The sequence below is a fragment of the Phyllostomus hastatus genome, unplaced genomic scaffold, assembly GCF_019186645.2.
Source record: "Phyllostomus hastatus isolate PE091 unplaced genomic scaffold, TTU_PhHast_1.1 phas_contig_196, whole genome shotgun sequence".
Lineage (NCBI taxonomy): Eukaryota > Metazoa > Chordata > Mammalia > Chiroptera > Phyllostomidae > Phyllostomus > Phyllostomus hastatus.
In genome coordinates, this window is record NW_025333709.1 from 22,665,773 (window position 1) to 22,684,002 (window position 18,230).

At 46.4% G+C, this 18,230-nt stretch overlaps 1 protein-coding gene across 1 annotated transcript in view; it reads left to right on the forward strand.

Moving 5' to 3' along the window:
* The first annotated feature begins 3,660 nt into the window (after positions 1-3,660).
* The window catches only part of PGM2 (phosphoglucomutase 2), a 28,749-nt gene continuing 14,179 nt past the window's right edge, over positions 3,661-18,230 (forward strand). Inside the window, exons 1-6 of the mRNA XM_045834356.1 lie at positions 3,661-3,818; positions 7,724-7,891; positions 11,894-12,000; positions 15,096-15,180; positions 17,142-17,225; positions 17,356-17,549. Coding sequence (XP_045690312.1) covers positions 3,732-3,818; positions 7,724-7,891; positions 11,894-12,000; positions 15,096-15,180; positions 17,142-17,225; positions 17,356-17,549 — 725 coding nt within the window. The 5' untranslated portion in view covers positions 3,661-3,731. The remainder of the gene's footprint in view (positions 3,819-7,723; positions 7,892-11,893; positions 12,001-15,095; positions 15,181-17,141; positions 17,226-17,355; positions 17,550-18,230) is intronic.

An 18,230-nucleotide genomic window follows, 5' to 3' on the forward strand; every position in this document is an offset into this window, starting at 1 on the left:
GAGACAGAGACACGTGCTAACACACCATGGAGATGCAGTCAGCGAAACCCAGGCTGCGGGAAACCCACACGACAAATGACTTAGTATCTTCAACAGAGAATTTGTGAGAAAATTGAAGCAGAACCTGCAGATTAAAAGAGATTTATCAACCAATAGCAAAACTCTTTGGCTTCTGATTCAAGAAAATTACAGGGGGGAAAAGATGGATACTTTCTAGATATTTGAGAATTTGGACACTAAATGAACATTTAATTATACTAAAGGAATTACCAGGAATTAAAGACACTTAATTTAGGAATTATTAACTTCAACTTTAAAGTTCTAGGTGATATTATGCTTTGTGGTTATTTTTAAAGTGTCTACCTTTTAGATATGCATGCTAGAATATTTATAGATGAAATGATATAATGTCTGGAATCTTCTTCCAAGTGTACAAGAGTGGGAAGTGGGTTGATAAAACAAGAAGGATCATGGATATTCACAGTTGACCTGGGTGATAATTACATGGGGATCAATTTTAGGAAATGTTTAAAACATTCCAAATAAATATTTAAGAAAAACGGTTCTGGGCTAGATACAAGGGAACTGATAGGATTGGGGGAGCTGGGAAAGCTCCCGGGAGAATGAAAGAGTTCTTGGGGAGCAGGGGAGCACGCACAAACAAGTCAGTTAAGCTTGAGCATCACCTATCGTCATCCATGCCAGAGGTGGTTAATGCTTGCTTCTCATCAAGAGTCGGCTGCTATCACATGGAAACAGGTCACCAGAGTTCATGGAAATTTCTTCCATGGACGTGTGTAGAGATGTGCCCAGTGGAACAGGACATTGCACACTGGGTTTGAAAGTCAGGAGACTGGACATGAGAATCTTGGCTCTGTCACCGACCAGCTGTGTATCTTGGAGAAGGGCTCTGAAATTCTGGGTCTTGGTTCCTTCATTTACAAAACAAGGAGGTCTGAGTGGTTCCCAGAGAACACTTCCAACATTCTGTTCTTCTACACGGGCTTCTGCAGGCACGAAATGTTAATTGGGGGTTGTGTGTGGGAATCGGCCACTTTGGGTCACTGTGGCATCACTGTCAGAACCAAAAAGACCTTCACTGGTAGAATCTTAGCTACAGGAGACCCTAGAGAGGTCTCCTGCATATAGAGACCCCCTGACACAACCTTAGAGAGGCCAGTTTCTACCTCGCAGGGGAAGCAGAAGGGAGTGAGAGAAAACACTGTGCCTTGTTTTCAGCACGGTACCTGAGATCCGGTGCCCTTTGCAGGTCAAGGGAGGAGAACTTATTCACAACATGGCAATTCCCTGTGAAAAGTTTATCCCAGCTTGAAAAATCCTACTTGCTTTATTTCCTAGAATATTGAATATCAAGAAACCTGCCCCTTGGTGTCCCAAAGAGAGCTTAAAGTAGTTCTGATATGACGTCACCATGGGCCTGTAATTTCTGCAGAGAGGAAAGTAATGCAAGTGTCAAAATACCACCCCACTCCCCACACCTCAAACTAGAGCAAATACTCAGCCACACCACACCCATCCATCATGGAGGGAGATAGGAACTCCAAGCCCCTACCTCCCCACCCACACCCCACCGTCACCCTCCAGATGGCTGGCAGCCACACAGGCCCATCTGGGAGCACTCAGGCATGGAAACAAAAGCAAGCAAGACCAGCCTGACCTCTGGCTCTCTGTGTCCTGCAGTTTCTGTCCCAGTGAGACTGAAAAGAAAGCTGGTCTGGTGCAGAGAGAGGAGACAACTCTGAGTGTGGCAGACCTGCAGACAACCTGACAGATGAGGAGACCAAGGCAGCATGCCCATCCTTCTTCTCTTCTTAGAAGGACCCCACTTGTGGTTCTTTATATCTGGAATGCAGTTTTCATGCCTCTCCCAATCTTAATGGCACTTGGCATCCTTCCCTGGTATCTATCTCCACACAAGCCTCGAGTGGTCAGGGATGCTCCCCACGCTAGGGCAGCCCCTAACATGCACCCATGTGAAATCTCCTGGCTTCCCTTCCAACATTTTCATCAGTTTGTAATTATGTATTAACTGGTGTGATTATGTGATTAATATGCCTATCTCATTACACTTAAGCAGATATCACAGATCCTGGATAGATGTTGTTTTCTTATTAAAATTGAAATAGAATACACAGAAAATGCATAATTTGAAGTGCAGCCCAGTGAATTATTGCAAAGTGAACACATCTGAGCAACCACTACCCAGGTCAAGGAATAGAACGGTCCCGGCCTCCCAGAAGGCACTCTTCTCCTTCCCCAAATTACTGCTCTCCTGATGTCCACATATTAGTTTTGCCTCCTTTCAAAGTTTTAAATCTTAAGACTATAAAAAATCAAAATATGATTTACATATGAGGTATGTCCGAAAAAAGTCCAGCCACTGTCACTGTAACAAGGACAGTTTGTGCAGCATCGATGTAACCTGGCAGTCAAGGAGAGTGGACTGGAACGTGCAGTCAGTGGGTGTGGTAGACTCCAGTGAGTGAGCATGTGAACTACATGGCTGTCCCATTCTAAATGACTGAGCAAGTAGAGCAATGAATCTGCACCATATTTTGGGTTAAGCTGGAACATTCCTCCATGGAAACTATTTGGATGATTCAGAAGGCTGTGTGGATATTCCATAATTTGTTTATATCACCGTATGAATATACCACAGTGTATTTATCCATTGTATTGTTAACGGGCATTTGGGTTGTTTCTAATTTGGGGCTGGTGCAAATAACGTGGCTAGAAACATTTTCACACGTGACTGTTCATACCCACTGCATGTATCTCCTTTAAGGCTTTGTGGTCCCAAAGTCACAAAGATGGACTCCTGTCCTAGTTTCTAGAAGTTTCATTTTAGCTTTCACACTTAAATCTACAATTGACTAGGAATGCATATTTGCATGTGATATGATCTAGGGCCCAAGTTTATTTTCTTTCTTTTTCCTATATGGATATACAGTTCACCCGGTACCATTCATTGGGGAAAAAAAGGCCTGTCCCCTTGCTCCAAAATAAATAAGCTGTCCACACAAGTGCAGTTTTCTGACTCTCCATTCTGTTCTATCCTCTGCCTCCCTCTTTGTCTTTTTTACCCTCCCTCTTTGTTCTTTTTTAAAGATTTTATTTATTTATTTTTAGAGAGGGGGAGAGAGGGAGAAAGAGAGAAACATCAATGTGTGAGAGGTACATCAATCTCCCACGCCCCCTACTGGGGATCTGGTCTGCAACCCAGGCATGTGCCCTGACTGGGAATCAAACCTGTGACCTTTGGTTTGCAGGCCGGCACACAATCCACTGAGCCACACCAATCAGGGCCTCTTTCTTTTTCTTTTTAAGCATTTTCCCAGTTATTGCTGACCCTCAGAATTTCTACTTAACTTTCAGGGTCCTGAGTTTACCCATCCTTGGACTCCAGCACCTGACCCGGTGCCTGGAGCGTAGTAGGAACTCAGTGAATAGCTGCTGTACAAATGGGGGTGACCTAGGGACCTTCTCACTGATGATAGGAAGGACCCAGCACCCCCACCTGCCCTTCACCCTTCTACCCGGCTGCTGCCCCCAGAGGCGCGCGGGTGAACTGCAGGGGGCGTGCTCAGCGGCAGCGCGTCAGTTTCCTGCAGGCCGGGTTGGCTCTGCGGGCTGCTCCCCGTCCCCGCCCCGGGGGACCGCCAGAGCGACTCCGCCACCTCCAGACAGAGCTCGGTGGTGGCAGCGTGGGGATGGCGGCGCCGGCTCAGGGAGGCTGTGGTTCGGGCGCGGACACCCGGCTGGACCAGGAGACAGCCAGGTGGCTTCGGTGGGACAAGGTGAGGGGCGACCGGAGGCTGGGGGCGCCGGGAGGAGGCGCGGGGTCCTCGGCCTACTCCCCGGGCGCCGCGCCCCTTTCCCGCGGCGAGTGGCGTTGGCTCCGCTCCCACGGGAAGGCGGACGAGGAGGGCGCCGCGGCGGCCAGGCCTGTCCGGCGGCCGCGGGGCACGTCCCGAGTTTGTCCAGGAAACGTGGCCCCGGGGACACAGCCGGCCCCCCGACCGGCCGGGCTGCAAGTTCCGGGATCCGGGAGAGAGCGGGGTGGGCCCGAACCGGCCGGGCGCGCTCCTCTCGCTGGAGCAGCCGGCGGGTCCCCTGCAGTCGGAGGTACCCCCCCCCCACTCCCTCGCCCCCTCCCGGCCGGAATCGCGCCGTCCGCGCTGCCTTTGGCTCCTAGAGCAGCGTTTCCACCCACGGCTCCCCGGGGCCGGTCAGGCTCCAGGCTTCCTTCTCAAGTCTCTGGCTTGCTGAGACGCGAGGGAACTTCCCCCTTGGACCCTGCGCCCCGGCTCTGTGCACCCGCTTAGATGCTGCGGCAGAGGGAGAAGCGGGACGCCAGCTCCAGACTTGCCGCCCTCTCTCCCCTCGAACTCGGAGTCTCCGGCTTCCTCCTGGTTCTTTCCCGCATGCTGCTGTTTGTTTTCTTGGAATGTTCTCTGCGGTCTTCTGCTGAACTTGTTTCTCATGTTTCGGATCCGAACTTAAATGCGTTCTATGTAGACAGGCCTTCTCTGGCTCCTGAGGGTAAACTGCTTCTCCCTAAACGGACTGTTCTTTTCCTTCATAGCTTTTACTGCGATGGGTGGGGTGGGGGTGGGGGGTTGCTTGTTTGTAGGGTTATTTGTTTAGTGCCTCTCTCCAGGGCTGACTTTAAAGGCACGAGATCCCGTGGGGGTTGCACAGGACCCCTTCTGGGAGGGCCCAGCACTTGGTTAAATACTCTGCTCTTGTCTAGAAATTCCTGACAGTTGCTGAGTGAGGGGTCCCGACTTTTACTTTGCGCTGAGGTCCAGCAAGCCAGGTAGCAGGGCCTCACCACGCCTTCGCGAATGTTCACGCTTTGTACAGTGCGGACATACAGTAGATGCAGGATTCCTCCGCGATCCGATGGTAGAGCGTTCCCATGAAACCTTTGGTAAGCTCAAAGGGCGGAAAGCAAAGAGGGAATTACCATTAATTTATATGGAAAATATTTTCAGCATTCCTGACCCCAAAAAATAACCTACCAAGTGATATGATATAACATATAAAGCATAAAATAATCCTAAGATGTAGTAAAAGCAGGAATGATATGATAAAATACACACCATGCTTTGTATACCATCAGTCCACTCTAGCAACAGACTTTCCATCTTACTCATTATTGGAGAGACCACTTGATACTGGCAGAACCAATAGTAGGAACTCCGGCAGCTCTCAAGTTTCTTTCTCTGAGTGTAGATAGTATGGGTGGTGGATGCAGGCAAGTTCAGCGCACACACGTCGTTATTTCACTCATCATGATCAAAACAATTGCGTATCCAGTTTTATACTAACACCCTATGAACTCATATGCTTTTCCGATATGTTAGGACACATCTTGTTAAAAGATGCACGGAATGAGCTGAGATAAAGCACAGGTGCTCACAGACAGTTCACAGCTCTGGTGGTGAGTGTAGTTCCGGGGCAGGAGCTTGTGGGGCTGCCTGCTGCTGGGGGTGCTGCTGCTTCTGTAGTGGCTGCTGCCAAACACAGGCTGACTGCTGTTTTCACTTCTCCCTTTTTTTAAAAAAACAAAAACCTCTTTGGATTTCTTTCCGTTAGCAAAAGCAGGCACTAGTCTGTCTTTTGTAACACACACTTTTGGAAAGGGAGGGGGTGGTTCCCTGTACCTAAATTAGTCATTGAGTAAATGAAGAAGATTGCATACCCTGTCAGCATGAGGGTGGGGGGCAGGGGTCTCATGTCTCCTCTGTCTTTACCTTCTGGCCCCTGTAGAGGAAAAGCTCATCCTGTTTCTGGATGCTATTGGCAACATTTCTGCTTTCCTGAAAAGACAACCCTCTCTAGGGAAGGAAAATGTTTCCATTTCTGATAACTTAGTAACTTGCAGTGTGTAGAAAACTTTTAGGTGGTAATGCATGGCTCCTAAAACTTTCTCTTTGACGAAATCAACACCTGATTTCCACAGTGTTGTATCTGTCCGCTTACTTTTTAATTCCTACCACTTTTTTCCTCTCCCAATTTCTTCTTTGGCTTGAGACAGGCAGCAAGAGGAAACTTCCTGCTAGCTGAAAAGCGTGGCAGCCCATTGGTCTGAGGCCCCAGGGTTGCAAATCACCCTGCATTTCCACTGAGACTTCACTCTCCTCTTTAGCTGCTGTCAGCTTTGGTCCCTCCCAGGGTTGATTCTCACCCCTGCTGCCCTCTGGACTTTCCCTTCTTATCTCTCCTCCTTTGGTTTCTCTCAGGCTATTGGTCTTTTACAGATACAAAGGCTAATTATTATTTTTTTTTGTAGATACCAAAGGCCAATCAGAATTCTCCACATTAATACTGAGACTCACCAGATATTGGGTGTAGTGTTGAAGTTTTGGTTTTCTCATTCTCTCAGCAAATATTAATTGAATTGCTTTTAGCTTTTATGTTCCAGACCTGAGCCTTTCATTGGGGGCCCCTGCCAATCGGATGGGTCAGCTTGTGCTCTGTGATCAGGGGCTTTTGCTTTTAACCAAAGAGGTGGGCTTTCACTTGATTCCTCTTGATTCTGGAACAGTCAGGAAATGTGGGCTTAATTCCAGGAGGCCAAGGTTTTATTTTAAGAGCATGTCAAAGTCTAATGATGTGGCCACGTCGTGCCTGCATGTTCATCTAGTGAGATGATGACTGTGAAGTTCCTCTATTCTGTGTTCTTAATTTAAACTGTCTGATGGGGAATTGGTGTGACTGCCATTTCTCTCCTTCTGAACATTTTCTGCAACTGTTGTATGAATTAAAAAGGGCAGTGTGAAGTGAACTTCAGTGGTTCGTGGGAATGTCTGTTTGAAGCAGTGAGTACAAGAGGAAAGGCACAGAGTTCACGCTCATCGAGCAGTTTGAGCGAGAATCAGTCTCAGGGGTCCTCATCTGCAAAATGGGGTTTTAGTTGTTCGTCTGCCTCTTGAAGTCATTGTGAGATTCAAATTTGACCAAGTCTGTGAAGTCATTGTACAAGTTACAAAACACTCCAAAAATAAGGTTTGGACTTTAATTGTGTAATCTTTTGCTCTCTGGGAAAATTTGAATACATTAGGGAAGAAAATGAACATTTGATTACAACTAAGTACCAGGCAGGCAAAGATGTTTTACATTAATTTTAATGTAAACCACCTCAAAACCGTCTTGTCAGGAACATTCTAACCTGTTTGCCCAAGTGAATAGAGCTGGTGGGTGGTGGTGTGGCTGAGATTTCATTCTGGTGTTAAACCCCTCAACCTCTAAGTTCATTCCATTTTTCCAAATTGCTTGCCTTGGGAGGCAAGAAAATGATACATTTGAAAGGGAATGACTAAATACAGATGTGGGCAAAAGTAGGTTTACAGTTCATATGGCAAGAAGACGCACAGGTTTTGATTATTACAGTAGCTTTATTAACTCTGTTTCACATACTCACAACTATAAACGGACCTTTGCCCGCCCCATATATATTTCTAAACTATTCTAAAACTAAATATATTTCTTATTTATCACAATATCACTTATTATAATTCAGAAATCACTTTATATTTCAAATGTAAAAAGCATCAAAATATTGAAATATTGGAAAGCTTAGAGAGACACCACCTACCCAAGGGGAAATTATTGTGGGGGTTTTGTTTTTATATTTCAGACTTTTCATTCTGCTATTTACCTGGCTGTATCTGGCACTTGCCCTTGTGTTTTGCAGAATCCCTTAACTTCAGAGACCGTGAAACAACTGATTGCCGAGGGCAATACAGCAGAGCTGCAGAGATGTTTCGGGGCTCGCATGGAGTTTGGGACAGCCGGCCTCCGAGCTGCTATGGGAGCGGGAGTGGCTCGTATGAACGACTTGACCATCATCCAGACCACACAGGTGCCACGTGTTTCTGTGACTTGGTCATTCTCAGCATGTGCCCAGTGTTACGAGATACACTGAGACACATTAAAAACTTGAAGAATTTATCTGGGCAAAACATCCATTTGAATCAGGCAGCACCAAACTGGAAGTGGTTAGAAGCCCTGCTCTGACGGGAGCTAGGAGAGACTTTTGTAGAGAAGAGGCAGAAGCAAAGCAACAGGATTCATAGATGGGCTATAGCCCAAGCGTATACCTCACCTGGGAAAGCTCAGGTGTATTTGTGGTTGATTGTCCTCAGGTTTGATTTCTTAACCTTGAGACATTCACAAGCTTAGGTTTGGATTTGCCTGACAGGGTTGCTCACTTAGGCTACTAAGGCGTTAGCGCCCCTTCCGTCTAGTGGCCCCCTTGTGTGATTAACTGAACCCCAGGCCCCCTTTGTGTTTTACAGGCCTCACTTGTTTTCCTTACGGCCAGGTCTCGTGGGTTGTCCCGGCACAGGGAGTCAGACGCTTACTCCATAAGTAAGGCTTGCGCAGTTGGCTGAAGCAGCACTTGTTTCAAACTCGTGCAACCATTCATTCACTCATTTAACAGAGATTTACTGAGCACCTGCCATGTGCCAGACACTGGGAATATAATAATGATGAAAACAGACTCGTGGATCTTTCATTCCAGCACAAGTTCATTTTTGTTGCAGTTGCACACATGCAAGCATTGGAAACCTTTTCTGGCTGCCAGAATAACCGTGAGCCAGCTCTCTTTGGGGTTAAGGTAGAGCCTGGTTGGAAATCAATGCTCAGTGGCCCGGCCTGCCTTTGTGAGTTTCACTGTCAGGGTCCAGGCCCAACGTTAGGGAACAGAGATGAAGCCTTTGACGAGACAGAAGAGCTGCCGCCGAGTATGGAGAGGTCTGTTTATGGGGGAAATGAAGGAGAATGGATTCTCTGTCTCTTCAACTACTTAGACGTGTGACAAATGAAGGCCCCCTTAATTCTGGGAAAGAAAAGGCTGGAGAAACCGACTGGTGATCACACGTACCTTACACACACCTCCCTGCATAAAAGGCAGTTGGGCATGCAGTAGCAAAACTCTGATAAGACGAGTTACTAGGGCTGTAGAACAAATCACCCAAAACAGTGATTTTAAATAGTTTATTTTGCTCACAGATCTGTAGTGTGAGTGCAGCTCCGTGGGCATAGTTAGTCTCTGCTACACGTGGCATCACCTGGGCCAGCGAGGAGCCCGCAGCCACCCACGAGCTCCCTCACTCACTTGTCTGTGGTTGTGGCTGGCTCCTGGCTGAGATCTGAGCCAGGGCTGGACCACTCTGGTGGCCTGGCTTTCTTACAACTCAGGGCTTGGGCAAGCATCCAGAGAGTGTGGGTGCCAGGTGGGGGCTGTACTGACTTTTATAACCTGGCCTTGAAAGTCACCCCAAGTCACTTAGTTCCACCATATTATGTTTGTTAAAAATCAAGTCAGTAAGGCTGCTCATATTTAAGGAGAGGGTATGTAGACCCCCACCTGTCATTGAGGGAACCTCATGTCGCATGAGAGGAGCCTGTGGGGTGGGATGGGATATGTTGGCCTGGGCATCTTTGGGAAATTCAGTTGGTCTCACCTCCAGTTAGGCCCAATTATAGGGGATTCAGTGGGCTTCTCAGTGAATGTCGTGTCTTTTCTCCTGCATTCATCCACGTCAAGTTCCCAGGAATGATGCAGCCTATCCCCAGGAAGGTCTCAGGACCTGCCTCATACCTCCTCCCTAGAAGAATCGTTCTCTTCTGGGACTGGACACTGATGCCCAAGAAGCCCACAAAAACTAAAATGAGTCCCTTGAAAGTCATCCTGTACAGTCAGCTACCTTTTGGGATAATTTCCCCCACAATCCCTAGCACTCCGAAGTGGTCATGCATCCTGCACTGGAATGCCTACAGCAGGAGGCAGGCGAGTTAAGAGAGTGTTGTGAGAGCAGCAGGGTGTTTTTAAAACCTCAGGAGTGGTTTCCACATAGGAGAAAAGGGATTCCCAGGAGAGCCGCCCCAGGCTTCCCCTCCCAGCCTCAGGAGTGTGACCTGGAGGGATGTGCTGGCTTCCACCGTGACCCTGTGACCTCGTTACCTCAGCCCCCTGCCTGCTGGTCTCTGCTGTGGATGCCCCTAATAGTGTCCCCAAGTTCTTCTGGTTGGATTTAAGAAGCAGATGTATGCGAGTCAAGAACATCCCAAAGAGAAACAGGATAGAGACTAGAGGGACATGTTTTTTATTTTTTGCCTCATTCATAGAGGTCATGATTTCCTCTTAGGTTACCTAACTGCGTCACCAGACATCAGTGATGGCGAACTTGTGGTCTTCCGAAATAGCCATTCCATCCGTACACTGCTGTCATTAAAGAATGGTTTCGCTATATTGAGTCAAAATCTATCTTTCTGTAGCTTTTACATATGGGCCATAGTTTGACCTTTTGAATCCATTCAAAGTTTATTTCTTGTGTCCTGGGATAACATTTCAGTTCCAAGAACCCCCCCGCATCCTGCACTGAGACTTTTCTTGGCCATTCTCTTGGGACCTTAGACTCAGCTGGCCCCAGTCTTGTCAGACACTTTGGAGATGGAAGGACTTTGGACTAAGGCTAAATGCGTTCTGTCCCCTTGAACTCAGGGGCCACGACATGAATCGACCAGGGGCAGGGAGAGGGGGCCATCACTGTGGTAAACCTTAGCGGGCGAGCATCTCAGTTCCTTCTGGGGAACCCACAGAACCAGTACACTTGGGTCCTTATTTCTTTGTATCACCCAGCCCCAGGAGATAGGCCCAAAGCATTTTTTTTTCTTTTTGTCTAGGAAAAACTAAAGGCATTCTAAATGGGCCCTTCCCTGGCAAGAAAGCTGTGAGGTGCTCTCCCTACCAAAATGATCAGCCAGAGTGACATGAGGGATACGATCCATCATCAATACCCGATCAACCTTTGTTCTCTTTGTTCTGTGATAAATCCGGTTTCGTGCAGTATTCTAAACTGATTGCATTCAAAATGCGCGGTGTTCCAACCTTCCGCATTTCGGATGGAAGTGATGTTGTTGCACCCACTGTGGTGCAGCAGGGGTGTGTTCCTTCATTTCCAGCAGGCGCCCTAGCCCGGATGCTGCGTAACTGGCTGTATAACTGTGTAATTGGCTGTATCGTGTAATTGAACTGGTATCGCCTCCTTAGGACCTCTGCCTGCTGAAAACCAGTATCACAAACAAACACAGAACACGTTAGATCAGTCCGTTGTCAAAATCTTATCAAACGTATTGAGTTTCTCTGACCTACTGATGGTACAGAGCAGGCAGCAATATCCGAAACAAGCCCCTGTCCTCAGGCCCCTGGAGCCCGGGTAAAAGGAGGAGTACAGGCTTTGAAGGAAAGTAATGAAAACAATAATGCTCCTAACAGCAACACATAGTGCTTTCTTGGTGTTAGATTCTCGGCACTTGGCACATTTCACTCCTTTCATCCTTACAAAAGCCCGTTGAGGTAGGTACTGTTGTCATTCCTGTTTCACAGAAGAGGAAACGGAGGCAAAAAGAGATTGAGGAACTCGTTATTTGCTCAGAGGTGGCAGAGTGGAGTCCAAACCCCCTGACACTGTGCTTTAACCCGCCACTGAGCCACCTCTAACCAGACCTGGGGAACAAATCCAGGCTCTGCCACTCGTGTGTCTGGACAAGTCACTGAGCCTCTCTGGGTCTTAGTTTCCCCATTGATAAAAAGGGACCGCTTGGCAAAGTGGAGCAGGGGTGAGTGATTTTAGATATTAAGTGTCCATCGTAGTACCTGTTACATATAGATCAACAATAAACTTTTTGTTTTCCTGTTTGTTCACCTTGTTTAACTGCTGAGGGATTTCTACCCTCTCTGCTACAATGTCTCCTGCGGAAGTAGAGACAAATTGACCAATTTACATATATATTTGATGCATTAAAAATATATATATACTCTTTTAAGCCATGGGTTTGTTTGTTTTTTTTCTAGGGATTTTGCAGATATCTTGAAAAACAATTCAGTGACCTCAAGCAACGAGGTGTCGTGATCAGCTTTGATGCTCGAGCTCACCCAGCGAGTGGAGGCAGCAGCAGAAGGTATTTGAAGATACTGTTTCCTTGTAGTGTGTTTGTGGTTTTATTTTGAATCATCATTTCCATAGCTTGCTTTTAAAAACCATTTGTCAGCTTCATTGCTTAACTACAACAAATGAAGGGTAAATTCTGTTTGCAACTTTTAAAAATTCGGGTTTTACATTTGGGTTAAGAACGTGAAATTATTTTGACAATTTAGAATTTAATGCATATCTATATGAAAGAAATGTTGTTAAGTAGCAACCTTATTTCTTCTCACTTTCTTCTCTAGTGTAATTTTTTTCTCCCAGTACTCATAAGCCTCGTGAGCTCCTTCCCATTCTTGAATGCCCGTGTCAAGCTGCATTCCTGTCACATTCACAAGCCAACGGGACTCTCTCTTACGTGGCTGTCAGGAGATGATGATGGTCATGATGATGGTGATGACAGAATAGCAGTGATTTCAGTGTTGAGGGTGAGCTAGGCTCTTAGGTATTTAGTCACTGAGTCCTGTAAGGCATGGAACTTTTTTCTCTGCTCTAAGATCACGAAGGGAAAAAGGAGCCACAATGTAAGCATAAAGAGGCTAGCACCACAGGTTGGCCAACTTTTTCTCCAAAGGGCAAATAATAAACACCTCACACACTGTGGGCCGTACCCTCTCAGTCACAAGTACTGATGCTGCCACGTGGCACAAAACCAGGCACAGCCAGTACATAATGGAACGGGCTTCAATAAAACCCTTTTTAATGAGCTGCGTCTGCCAATGCCTGCTCTTAATCATGTAGTGGGACCTTTTTTTTTTTTTACATGAATACTTACCCTATTGTGAAACTTTTTTATTGCTTCAGAGTGTAAGCACTAGTTGTTTCTTAGATTAGAAGAATATGCGAATATTTAACATTAATGAAGTTCTCATTAACTTGACAGAGGTGGATGAGTTCACCGAGTCCTAACCTCTGCCTGTCAGGACTCGTACGTAGTCTAAGAGGAAAGCATTGATGGGAACAGATGTGCAGCTGTGAGGAAGTCCATGGTCAGGGCCAAGGACTGGGTGACGTCGGTCCCCAGATTGAACTCAGGATGCCCTAAGATTTTGGATCTTCAGTTGCAGGCTCAGAAACATGATTTTTTTTTCCCAACAAAGCAAGAGAGGAGCTGCAGCTCTCAGGGATGGATGCACATGAACACCTTTACGAGAGAGTGATGCTGTGGGAACCAGGATATCGGTGTGTCAGTTTCCAGGTGGTGAACTCAGAGTCAGAATCGGGTCACACTCAGGCTTCACTGCCTCAGGGCGGGGCAGGTCCTCCAGCCGGAGCACGGACAGTGCGCACGTCTGGCGAACCCTGTTGAGCTTCTCAGACTTTTTCATCTTAGGCGGACTCCCCTGTTCCTGGTGGACGCGCATCCTTTACATAGTTAACATCGTCAGTTATGGCACAGCTTGCTCCAGCCTTGGGGCCACATTACTTCCCAAAAGTGCCTGATGTGACTAATTCTACTTAAGGTGCGGTTCAGGAGTCAGAGTCCGGTGGGATGGGGTGGGGTGGAGTGGCACTCAGGGCTGCGGTCACCTGCCACGTGCAAGCAGTCAGAGACTGTAACCTAAATATTAAACGTGGCAAAGCAAGTGAGGTCAGTGGGGGTGGAATCTTCTTCAAGAGTCAGATACTCTTGTAGTCTCAGAATTTTACCTAAGGAAATGGCTGTTCGTTCTTTATTCTTCCAACTTCAGATATCTGGTGGGGAACGTGAGAGCTAACCACAAAGCCCATGCAGAGGGACATGTTGAATTTTTTGTGCACATTTGCAACTCCGTTCATTCGTATCATGTATGTAATCACACACACAAAGTGGGGCAAAAGGAGGTTTACAGTTGTTCGCCGTGGAAATGACCCAATAATTAGTAAGTAATTCTATAAGAACAAACCCCGAGTTTTGTGTACTCACCACTGGGAGCCTGCTTTTGCCCCACCTGTGTGTTGAGTGTCTCCTCTGCCAACATGAAGGTCAGTGTGACACGTGATCCGTGTTCACAGGGGTGAAAGTGACTTCTGTGCCATTCATTCTAGTAAATACAGTTTCATTCATACTTTTATTAAACTTGTTTTCGGTGGATTTTGGTATTTTTATGACTTTGCCCCGTGGAGACACTTTTTTTTTTCTGTCAAAATCATCCTTGTATCAATTACTCTTGATCCTAGGGATTTTGAATTGTTAAAGTGCAGAGCTCTCTTGTGCCCCAGCCAGCCCCCAGATTTGGAGGGAGAATGAATGATCTGGTTAGTCCTGTAACAGTCTAATGTTGTTCGTTGGAAGGAAAGCGCTCACTTGTGGGCAAGCATTCCACTCCAAGCATGAAGAGAGACTTCTTGGTGCCGTGCGTGCTGCCCAAAGCCAGATGCTGTCCAACTTAAGCAAAAATGTCAGTGGCAAAGATTTAAGCCTTTTTTAAGGGCTGAATGGAGCCAAGATATAAATATGTCAAATGTATGTGTGTTGCATACATATACATCACACACACACACACACACACACACCCATATGATACCATGTAATCAAATGCTAGTCTGCGTGGTCTGCACTGGGTTGCAATAGCTTTAGGCCAGAGTTCCTCAGCCTCTGCACTGTTGACATGTGGCTCCACACTGGCCCAGAGAGTCGTTTGCTGTGAAGGACTGCCCTGGGCATCGTAGGGTGTTTAGCAGCATCCCTGACTCATACCCACTAACCAGTGGGACCTTACCCCCCTTCCAGTGACAACCAAAGGGTTTCCAGGCATTTCAGATGTCCCGGGGGGGTACCACCGAGAGAGACAAGGGAGTTGAAAGACTTGGGAGCAGGCCTGGCTCCGCTGCTAAGTGACTGGTGGACATGGGACCCGCTGTCTGGCCTCTCTCAGCTTTAGCCCTATTTCTGTAAAACAAGGAGCAGAATAAGGTGACTGCCAAGGTTTACCCAGCTTCACGGTTCCATACCAGTGACCTCATGATAAATGTGTGCCTGCTGTACTGAACCTAGAGAGGTGGCCGAGCAGGCGGTCACTTTTTTCCGTACTGTCACCGTGGTCCTGACCCCTCTGTTCTCCTGTCTCCCCCGTCACATGGCATCTCCAGGTTCGCCCGGCTTGCTGCCACCACGTTTATCACTCAGGGGGTTCCTGTGTACCTGTTCTCTGACATAACCCCCACCCCTTTCGTGGTAAGTAACTGGTTCATTTTATAGTTTCTGTCACAGGGTTGGGGAGGGGACAGGGCTGCATGTCACAAGCTTTAGGGCTGTCGGGAATCAGGTGTCTGAGGGACAGGAGAGCTCGTGGGCACGTGCTGGGCATCCTGTCTTCTCTCCAGAAATGTTTCTCCTCCGTCCCAGGAATAGTTCTCTGGTATTCAGCTTTTGATTCATCAGAATTGACTTTTTTAAAGTTCAGTTTTCCTTTTGCTTGCATTCAAAGGATATTTTAGCCGGTTAGGAAAATGTCTTTTGTTTGTGTATTATTTTTTGGTTTGTTTTGTAGTTCTGTTTCCCGGCTATCACAGTTAGAAAACTTCTTGTGTCTGAATCTGAATTCACCTCCAGTCATGTCTTGCCGTGAATATTTTGACAGGTTGATGCACCAGCTTCTTATACAAACGTGCATTCTAAATGGTGTTCATGGCCAGTACAGAAAGCATGCTTGGCATGTTTTAGTAAGATTTTAATCAAATACTTCATGTAGCAGAATCTAAAGAAAAGGGCCGTAGGGACTATGGCAGCTGTTGTTTTTAAGAAGATAGAACTTTTAAGAGTGGGGCCCAATGCTACGGATATATTTTTTTTAGAAATTAAGCCAACAATGTGATTCGAGTGCAGTTTTGCGTACATCTAGTAGAAATGATAGTGTACCAGTAAAGGAGCAGTAACGCCCACTGGTTTTGCATTTACTGTCTGTAGTGCACAGACGGATACATATAGCACCTTCAAGACTGTAAAATACGTAACCCAGTGGACACCTCATGCCACATGCAAATGTGGTTCAGGTTTCATTGTCTGATGGAAAAATTGCAATGTTTTCAAGCATCCTTGGTCTTCCGTACTGTGTGTTAATAGCAATTATTTTTATATCAGACGTAAATTTAATGAGTGCCTCGTGATCATTTCCCTCTCTCCATGGAGTGGCTCTCCCTTCTCTTTGCTCCAGGACACATGGGGGTGTGAAATAACTCCTAAGGGGACAAAGAGCCACAGCGATTCTTAATGGGGCGGTGGAGGGGACAGGTGGTGAGAATTTCGGGTTGCCTGTGTATGGTAAATCTCACGTGCGCCCAGAGGAGGGCAAGCCCACCCCCTCCCCATTGTGAGGAGGAGTCTGGTGAAGGTGGGAGTGGAGCAGAAATACAAAAGAGGGAGATTTTATTCTGGAGTATAAGATAAGTGAGCCAGATGTAAGAGCCCTCGTTATTTCTTCAATCTTTTTCTTAAAAGCAAGAGGGGGCAGGGTGGTGGGGGTTAGGGGGAGAAGAGAAAGCAGTTGCAGGAAACTGAATCCATAAGCTGCTGTCCCAAGAAGGCTTAAAAGAATGTGAAACAGGAGATTAGACCATCTTATGGTTTGGAGAGTTTTCTAGCTCTACCAAGTAGAAAACAATGAGAAGAAGGCACGCAGGAAAACATTCTCCTTTCTTAATAGGGTACACATCCCAAAATTTTGAGCAGTGAGCTAGTTCTAAGGGCAGTAAGAGTATGCTGCTTGGGCCCTGGCTGGTGGCTCTGTTGGTTAGAGCATCGTCCTGTGCACCAAAAGATTGTGCGTTTGATTCCCAGTCAGGGCACATACCTAGGTTGCAGGTTCCATCCCTTGTCAAGGCTCATAAGGAAGGCAACTCATCGATATTTCTCTCTTACACATCAGTGTTTCTCTTTCTCCCTCTCTCCTTCCATCTCCTTCCCCCTCTCTCTAAAATCAGTAAACATAACCTCGAGTGAGGATTAAATGTCACCTTTAAAAAAAGAAAAAATATACTCCTTGGGTGTGGCATGAAAACATTGACTGACACATTATGATATTTATATATTATGTTTATTAAAAGGGAACAAATTGGTAGAAACAAACAATAACTAATAGACACTTGAAGGACACCCAGTGCCTTTGTTTAACACTTGCTTGTTTCCTGCTACGACAGCCCTACACGGTGTTGCATCTGAAACTCTGTGCTGGACTCATGATCACCGCCTCCCACAATCCGAAGCAGGATAATGGTTATAAGGTACTTTTATTTTCGTGTCCATGCGTGTGTCCTTCTCTGTGAAGTGTGAGCCTTTGCAGTTTGGGTGCACAGGGTATGGTTGCTTCCCCATCAGCCTTAACCCATCTGGGTGTGTCTCCGCGTGCTCCAGGTCTACTGGGATAACGGAGCACAGATCATCTCTCCTCATGACAAAGGGATTTCTCACGCCATTGAAGAGAATCTGGAGCCGTGGCCTCAGGCTTGGGATGACTCTGTGATCGATAGCAGTCCACTTCTGCACGACCCGAGTGCTTCCATCCAAAAGGATTACTGTGAAGACCTTAACAAGTACTGTTTTCACAGGTAGGTGGGTTGTACACGCCCCTCCCCACAAAACCCATCTTCCCTCCGTCCTCTGATCCGACTTCACAGAGACTCAGGCTTTCCAGGTGGGGGCTACTCCAAGGAGCTCTTGAGCAGTTACTAGAATACTTGTGTGTGTGTGTGTGTGTGTGTGTGTGCGCGTGCTTGCGTGTGCACCCGAGGATACACATTTCCATGGAACGTGTATCCTGAGGTACATTTCTGGCATCAGAATTGTATCTGCATTTACAAGGTTGATAATGCTGTACAAATTGCTCTCCAAAAATGTTACACTAGTCGACACCCCCAGCAACAGTACACGATCCACACATTCTTACCTACAGTGAGTATTATCCAATTTTTCATGTTTCCCAATTTGCTAGATGAAATAATATCTTGCTTTATTTGCATGCTTATAAGTAAGTTATTTTCCATGTTTATTTAACCTATACTTTGCTGTGTATTTGTTCATTTTATTTTTCATTTGTGAAACCACTTTGCTTATATAGAAAAATAGACTTCATTATCTTCAAATATTATTTTCCTTTCCATTGTTACCTTGGGAACTTTTTCTTGAATTGTTTTTGCTGAACTTTTTTAAAAATTTGAAAATGTTCATCAGTTTTTTAATTTATGACTTCTGGGTTTTATGTCGTACTTTAGAAGACTTTTTTTACGCCA